General features: G+C 43.5%; 1 protein-coding gene across 2 annotated transcripts in view; it reads left to right on the forward strand.

Annotated features, from left to right (window-relative positions):
* Positions 1–8,474, forward strand: part of Akap4 (A-kinase anchoring protein 4) — a 10,418-nt gene extending 1,944 nt beyond the window's left edge. Inside the window, exons 2-6 of one of the 2 annotated variants that reach the window (XM_028770843.1) lie at positions 1,243–1,338; positions 3,017–3,067; positions 3,508–3,609; positions 5,618–7,732; positions 8,129–8,474. In XM_028770843.1, the coding sequence (XP_028626676.1) occupies positions 1,243–1,338; positions 3,017–3,067; positions 3,508–3,609; positions 5,618–7,732; positions 8,129–8,284 (2,520 nt within the window). In that variant the 3' untranslated portion in view covers positions 8,285–8,474. The remainder of the gene's footprint in view (positions 1–1,242; positions 1,339–3,016; positions 3,068–3,507; positions 3,610–5,617; positions 7,733–8,128) is intronic. The other variant, XM_028770844.1, reaches the window with a different exon arrangement.
* Positions 8,475–8,817: the final 343 nt, after the last annotated feature.

The raw sequence follows: 8,817 nt of genomic DNA on the forward strand, positions 1-8,817 counted from the left end.
GAGAGGGAGGAGGGAAGGAGGGAGGAAAGGAGGGAGAGGAGGAGGGAGGAGAGGAGGGATGAAGAGAGGGAGGATGGAGAATAAAGGGGGGAGGAAGGGGAGGAGGGATGAGAGGTGGATGGAAGATAAAGGGAGGGAGGAGGGAGGGGAGGAGGGAGGGGAAGAAAGAAAGAAGGGGAATAGGAAGATGGATGAAGAGAAAGAGAAGGAGCAAGGGGGGATAGAGAATAAAGAGATGGGGGACTGAATAAAGGACAAACAAGGGATAGAGTAAGGGTGGAAAATGAAGTTGGGAGGAGAGGGAAATGGAGGATGAGAGGCAGGAGGAGGGAGGGGAGATGGATAAGGAGAGGAGGGAGGAAGCATGGAGGGATGACAAAGAGGATGAAGGAAGGAAGAGGAGGAGGCAGGAACACAGGGAGGCAAGAGAATAGAGGGAGAGAAAAAGGAGGGGATGGGAGAGGAAGAGAGGAGGAAAAGAAATGGGAGGCAGTCAGGGAAAGAACAGTGTGAGATTAGTTTGAAGAAGTAGAGGGAAAAGGAAAGATCTAATCTAGTGAAGATGAAGGAGAATGTTTTTTTATGTGTGTGCAAAAAGGAATTCCACAGCCCCCGAAATGTATCCTGTTAAATTCTGGAGAAAAATCCACTTCAAGACCCAGACACCAAAACACAAGTCTAGTAAGTTGCTAACTGGTGTCAAACAGCAAAGATTTTATCTCTACCTTATTTGGTTGTCTTTGTCCCTTTGGCTCCAGGATGGATCAGGAAAGCAGAACTGTAGGGAGTTAGCAACTTTCTAAAACAATAAATTTGATTCTTTCAGAACCTGGTGTCATTTCTCTGAGACATTTGATTCTTCATGTAAGACTGTTAGTAGCTTTCTTGGAATACTTTATGCTAGATAGACATAAATCACTGAATATAAACCCTAGTCTTTAAACTTAAATTTGCTTAATCGTGTACCACTTTTCCTGCTGGTATCTTCTCAAGTCAACATATTACTATGTTCAAGATACTTAGTAAGGTAAGTATAAATGAAAGGAGACCACATATTTTAATAAGAGCGATTGGTCCTGCGCCTTGACTTTAAACATTTCACCATCGTTCCCCATTTTCACATCTTTCCTAAACTTCAATGAAACATAGATGGGTATTGGGGCCCCACAAGTTTTATTTAAAATTACTTCATTTTATAAACCACATGTAAGAACTTCACATTTCTTTTGCTTCTTTCTGCAGATGTCTGACGATATTGACTGGTTACACAGCCGCAGGGGCGTGTGCAAGGTAGATCTTTACAGCCCAAAAGGACAACAAGATCAGGACCGAAAAGTGGTAAGACTCCAAGGAGTAGAAAAATTTACCATATGAGTATAGATATGTTGGAGCCCAAGATAAAACTCATGGAAGCTGATATGTGGTTTTTCCAAGCATCGAAGCTCAGTAAGGCCTGTCAGGAGCCAGCACACATCTACATCACACAGGGTGGGGAATGTGAAGGGAAGGAGGAACCTGTAGAGAGGAAGGAGGGAGGAGCCTATCAGGAGGGAGGAGCCTAAGAGGAGGGTGGGGCCTAGGAGGGAGGAACCAAAGATTGGGAGGAGCCTTAGAGAAGGAGGGGCCTATGATGGGAGGGGCCAAAAGAAGGGAAGTGCATAAGCAGGGAGAGGCCTAAGAGAAGGGAGTCACCTAAGAGTGGGAGGAGCTCGAGAGTGGGAGAGGCCTAAGAGGAGGGTGGAGCCTAGGAGGGAGGAATCTAAGAGTGGAAGGGGTCTAAGAGGAGGGGCCTGATTGGAGGGAGGAGCCTAAGAGAAGGGAGTCACCTAAGAGTGGGAGGGGCCTAATTTAAGGGAGGGGCCTAAGAGGAGGGAGTCACCTAAGAGTGGGAGGGCCTAAGAGTGTTAGAACCTAAGAGTAGGAGGGGCTTAAGAGGGAAGGGGCCTGATTGGAGGGAGGGGCCTAAGAGGAGGGAGTCAACTAAGACTGGGAGGGGCTTGATTGGAGGGCGGGGCCTAAGAGGAAGGAGTCAGCTAAGACTGGGAGGGGCTTAAGAGGGGAGGGGCTTAATTGGAGGGAGGGGCCTAAGAGGAGGGAGTCACCTAAGAGTGGGAGGGGCTTAAGAGTGGGAGGGGCTTGAATGGAGGGAGGGGCCTAAGAGGAGGGAGTCGCCTAAGAGTGGGAGGGGCCCAAGAGTGGGAGAGGTCTGATTGGGGGAGGGGCCTAAGAGGAGGGAGTCAGCTAAGAGTGGGAGGGGCCCAAGAGTGGGAGGGGCCTGATTGGGGGAGGGGCCTAAGAGGAGGGAGTCAGCTAAGACTGGGAGGGGCTTAAGAGGGGAGGGGCCTGATTGGAGGGAGGGGCCTAAGAGTAGGGAGTCAGCTAAGTGAGAGGGCCTAAGAGTGGGAGGGGCTAAAGAGAGGATGGCCTGGAAGGGGAGGAGCTTAAGAGGAGGGATGGCTCAAGAAAGGAGGGGTCTAAGGGAAAGGAGCCTAGGAGGAGGGTGTGGCCGAGGGACCTAAAAAGGGAGGAGCCTAAAAAGGGAGAGGCCTAAGAGGAGTGAGGAACCTAAGAGGTGTAGGAGCCTAAGAAGAGGTAGGAGTGGTGGCTGCCTAGCAGCCAGCTTCTATTTCCTAACACTAAAGCCATAATGTTTTGTAAGTTGCTCTTGGTCCACTCAGGAGGGCAAATTACTTCAACTATTTCATACGGCTTCCCAAATTTCAAATTATTTGGATAGTACTTCATATTTTCATCCTTATCAAGTACCAAGATTATTTATATTTAAACGTGATCACCATCCTACACAATATTATTCATAATACCACAAGCTTCATATTTTAGTACAATGTACCTATTAAACATAGAAATGTTTACCTGTGTATTACTAAAACATTTGAAATTTACACTTACTTTTCCCAAGAATTCTATGAGGTAAGTGTTCTTATCATCTCCAAGAAAGAAATTAATGACTTTTTCCTTTAGAGTGTATCTAAATTTGCCCTCTTATTTTATGTAGATATGCTTTGTGGATGTGTCCACCTTGAATGTGGAAGATAAAGATTCCAAGGTGGGTATTTTCTGTTCAAAGTGGAAGAGGGTGAGAAAAAGAAGGGTTTTCTGTGAAATATGAGGAAAGGGAAGAGGTAAGGCAGAGAGATGAAAGGTAGAGGGGATTTGGGTGGAAGGCCCAGGTCACTTTTATCACTAATTGGGCTAAATAAAAGCATGGCTATACATAGTCTGTCCCAAACAGTGGTACATAACAGAATATGGCTCTTGAGATGGATAGTCTTGAGTGTCATCAGAGGATGCATTAGTAATTTGTGGAAATAATCTTATCACATTCTTCAAATTTTGTAGCACTGAAACCCTACCTCTCCTGAAGAAACAAAGGATGATAAGGGACATGACCTTCATCCTGTGAAGTTATAGCCTAAGGGATAAGGCAGCTTGGAGAAATCTCAAAAACCAACTTTTCATTAAAATTCTCACCCTTTAACTCCACAGGGTGCTGCTGGTTCCAGTTCAGAAGGCGAATTAAACCTGGAGAATCTGGAAGAAAAAGAGATTATCGTGATCAAGGACACTGAAAAACAAGACCAATCTAAGGTGACCTAGCCTCTGAGGTTCTACCATTCCTAATTTCTAGGGCCAGTAGTAAATCTGAAGACTTTGGTTCAGAGGTGGTAAGAAAATGGTTGTCAAATAGGTCTACCAACTTGGAACACATGACATTCTAAAAAACACAGGACTAAGTTCAGGGCCATGGTAAGTTCCACGTACAATATTTTAAAATGGTGTTCATTGATCACAAAGGTTCAAAATACTACTATGTGACGTATAGGTATCAGCTCCAAACAGAATTTTGCTATCCTTGTTCTAAGAAAGGTGTACATTTAGTACTGACCTTTGCAATGTTCCTTGCTGACTTGTACAATGCTCCTGTGCCTCATATTGCCCACCATTTAATAAGGAAGAAAGATATGGAGCAGAGAAAACACGTATCAACCAAGAATTTGAGTACCTAAGAGATTACATTCGCAAGCTGTTGAAATGGTTCAAATTAGAAGCTATGGTCAAAGCCCAAATCCATTTGTTTTGGTGTATTTCAAATTATATCTGTTAGGCTAAACACACCCACATTCCTTTAATCCTGAGCTGACTGGTAATGGAAAGGATATTTGGCTTCAATGCAAAGAAGTCGAATGATTTCTGTTCCCTGTCTCTAGGCTCATATGTTATAAGCAAAACATCATTTATGATCTCAGACACATTTGGAATGAGGCCAGTGGCCCTGACAGAAGAAAAACAAGTCACAGAAACACTCTTCAAAGTTTTGGGGATAAAGGTTGGGGGCAACCAGTTCCATCATGTAGTCTTAAGAAAGGTACAACTTGGGCCTGGAGAGATGCCTCAGAGGTTAATAGAACTGACAGCTCTTCTCGAGAAGCAAAGGTTGATTCCCAGCACCCACGTGGTGCTGCAACTCCAGTTCCAGGAGGCCCAACACACTTTCCTGGCCTTCATAAGTACCAAGTGATGCTACATTTCACATTTATAAACACATATATGCATAGATAAATATACTGACCTTTACATATAGAGTTAACATATACATTTGTATGTCTATAACATATACATGTAGTCAGACAATCTGATGTGCCCACATGTGGTAAACATAAACACCCACATTTACAGTAATACACACAATGCATAAGCGCATACCAACACACATTAACACACACAAATCTTGACCAGAACAGTGACCCTAACAAATTCAGACACTGACATACACATTTATAAGTGCATATGGAAAGACTTATGTGACAATACACAATCATGACTGACGCGCATACATACATACATACAAACTTAACATAAAGTAACACACTTATGTGATACTTTGATACAAACATTTACACAGATGTAGTTATATATGTACTATGTTACTTACATATGATACTTTCAAACACATTTATGTACACAAATACCTACAGATCTTATAAAGGTAGAATAAACCACATATGATTATTATTTTGAATATTAACATTAAAACTGACAGTGGGTTCTTTATATAGTCAGACATACTGACATATACAAGTATATTTTTCCATTCACTAGTATGTACAAAATGCATGCTTGCATTGGTTTACATGCATAATAAGTACTGATATTAACACATTATTACATATGGTTACATATAGCCATACATATACATACATATAATAGCAACTTCTAACACCAACAATACAGATTGACACACTTTAATATCTACTGAAATACCCAAACACATGAATTGCCATATTGACATGCTAACATACACAATATACACTGGCACACTGTTGACACAATGAGACATACACACATACTCAAATGAAATTGGCACATTGGCAGAACTTGCAAATAGTTACATCTACAAGCATACATACTCTATATACTCCAAGTTTTTGTTGCTATCATGGTGCTTGAATGTTTATTAATGGATATCATTAGATGCTAACAAAAAGTCAAATCTCTGTGTTACTTACAAGCTATATCTTCTAACAACCAGAAAACAAAAGGGCAGAAATAGCCTAACTCTTCAAACTCTTATGGCGAGGTGTTCTTCTTTTTCTAGACAGAGGGATCTGTGTGCCTTTTCAAACAAGCTCCCTCTGATCCCATAAGTGTCCTCAACTGGCTCCTCAATGATCTCCAGAAGTATGCCTTGGGTTTCCAACATGCATTAAGTCCCTCAGCCTCTAGCTGTAAACATAAAGTAGGAGACCTAGAAGGTGATTATCAAAAAATACCCTCTGAGAACTGCTACAGTGTGTATGCTGATCAAGTAAACTTGGATTATTTGAACAAAGGACCTCAAAACCTTCGCCTAGAAATGGCGGCATCCAAAAACACCAACAATAACCAAAGTCCCTCAAATCCTGCAACCAAATCTCCTAGCAATCAGAGGTCAGTTGCCACTCCTGATGGAGAATGTTCTATGGACGACCTTTCCTTCTATGTCAACCGCTTGTCATCTCTGGTAATCCAAATGGCCCGTAAGGAAATCAAGGACAAATTGGAAGGTGGAAACAAATGCCTGCATCATTCCATGTATACATCAGGAGAAAAAGGGAAAACCAGCCCCCGGAGTGCTGTCAGCAAAATTGCTTCTGAGATGGCCCATGAAGCTGTCGAACTGACCTCATCAGAAATGCGTGGCAATGGAGAGGATTGCAGGGATGGCCGGAAAACCTTTTTGTATAGTGAATTGTCTAACAAGAACAAGTGTGGAGAAAAGCAGCAGATGTGCCTAAAAGACAGCAAAGAATTTGCAGACTCTATCAGCAAGGGGCTTATGGTTTATGCAAATCAGGTAGCATCTGACATGATGGTCTCTGTTATGAAAACCTTGAAAGTGCACAGCTGTGGGAAGCCAATTCCAGCTTGTGTGGTCCTGAAGAGGGTACTATTAAAGCACACCAAGGAAATTGTATCTGATCTGATTGACTCATGCATGAAGAACTTACATAATATAACAGGAGTCCTGATGACAGACTCAGACTTCGTTTCTGCTGTTAAGAGGAATCTTTTCAATCATGGTAAACAAAATGCAGCGGACATCATGGAGGCCATGCTAAAGCGTCTGGTCAGTGCTCTTCTCGGTGAGAAGAAGGAGAGTAAATCTCAAAGTCTGGCATATGCAACCTTAAAAGCTGGAACTCATGATCTGAAATGCAAGAACCAGAGCCTTGAGTTCTCAGCTATGAAAGCTGAAATGAAAGGAAAAGATAAATGCAAAGCCAAAGCAGATCCATGCAAATCGCTGACGAGTGCTGAGCGAGTCAGCGAGCATATCCTCAAAGAGAGCCTTACTATGTGGAACAACCAGAAGCAAGGAAACCAAGGCAAAACGAATAACAAAGTATGCCCCAATAAAGAGGAGAAGAGAGAGAAGATCAGTCCTTCCACAGATTCACTGGCCAAGGATCTAATTGTCTCTGCCCTTATGCTCATTCAATACCATCTGACCCAACAAGCCAAGGGCAAAGATCCATGTGAAGAAGAGTGCCCTGGTTCCTCCATGGGGTATATGTCCCAAAGTGCACATTATGAAAAGTGTGGAGGTGGCCAAAGTTCTAAATCACTTTCAATGAAGCATTTTGAAACCCGTGGAGCTCCTGGACCATCTACATGTGTGAAGGAAAATCAACTGGAGTCCCAGAAGATGGATATGTCAAACATGGTTCTGTCCCTGATTCAGAAACTTCTGAGTGAGAGCCCTTTCAGCTGTGATGAACTATCTGAAGGAGAGAATAAGCGGTGTTCTGATTCTAGATCAAACAAAGCAGCTCCCATGGCCAAGAGACCTGAAGATCAATGCCCCGAGAGTACAGAACTGGACTTCATCAGCGGGATGAAGCAAATGAACCGGCAGTTTATAGACCAACTGGTAGAATCCGTGATGAAACTGTGCCTGATCATGGCTAAATACAGCAACAATGGAGCAGCCCTGGCTGAGCTGGAAGAACAAGCAGCCCTGGCAAGCGGTGGTGGCCCCAGATGTGGCCGTGAAGCTGTGATGTCACAAAGTTATCCTGAAGCTCCGGGCCCTGAAGTTATCGTCAACAATCAGTGCTCTACAAGTAACTTGCAGAAGCAGCTTCAGGCTGTCCTGCAATGGATTGCAGCCTCTCAGTTTAACGTGCCTATGCTCTATTTCATGGGAGACGATGATGGACAACTTGAGAAGGTAAGAAACGCATTAAGGCCCAAGAAATTATAGAATGGGTGGATGTGAGCAGACTAGTGTATATATATAAACTGCATTCTCTGTCTCTGCATGCGCGCACGCTCGCGCACACACATACACACACACATATGCACACACATGCAGTTCCCACATTATACTTCAGAGAAATCACACAGTGAAAGCATGTTCAGTATAGGAGTTGAAATAAAACCATGTAACTCTCCTTACAGCCATCTCCTAGGTCTTAGGGGGAAAGTCTAGGCATGTCAACAGTTTTGGATCTGTGACAGGACTTTAACCTTGGGGGACAGACACAAGGAGATGTTAGTTTACTTTGCCCACTAGGTCCTCCTCAAAAGTATCAGATTACTCAAGATAACTGTGCTCTCTCCACAGCTCCCTGAAGTCTCAGCTAAGGCAGCAGAGAAAGGGTACAGTGTAGGAGATCTTCTTCAGGAGGTCATGAAGTTTGCCAAAGAACGACAACTGGATGAAGCCGTGGGCAACATGGCTAGAAAGCAACTGCTAGACTGGCTTCTCGCTAACCTGTAAGCTGAGAATTCCTTTGACTCCCCTCCATCCATCCTGTCCCCAGCAGCAATTCCACCCCAGCTGGAGCCACCCTCACCATCAGGCTGGTGAACTGCACAATTGCGATCACATTTACCAATACATCTGAGCAGTTGCACCGTGAAAATACTGGGTGCCCTCCTGGCCAACACGAATAAAAAAAAATCAAAAACTTGTTGTCATTTTCTTAATATTGGAGAAGTGGGGGGGAGAGGAATGGGTTCCTTTTCCATGGCTGGTGACAGTGGCGAATTTGTGTCCACATCTCACACTGTGCTATTTTCTGAGCACCCAAGACACAAGGTCTCTAGCCTGTTTCACCAAAACCTCCATCCAGAGTCTGTTTAAAATTCTGTCACCTATGGCCTGGTTTCCATTGGAATGGCAAACGGAATTAATACCTTTCTAATCCCAGGCAGGAATACACCTTTCTTTCTTAGTCTTTGGTAAGAATGTACAGATAGACTTGTTTAAAACACACACACACACACACACACACACACACAAAGACCCAT

Source organism: Grammomys surdaster, unplaced genomic scaffold, assembly GCF_004785775.1.
Source record: "Grammomys surdaster isolate TR1022 unplaced genomic scaffold, NIH_TR_1.0 204, whole genome shotgun sequence".
Classification (NCBI taxonomy): domain Eukaryota; kingdom Metazoa; phylum Chordata; class Mammalia; order Rodentia; family Muridae; genus Grammomys; species Grammomys surdaster.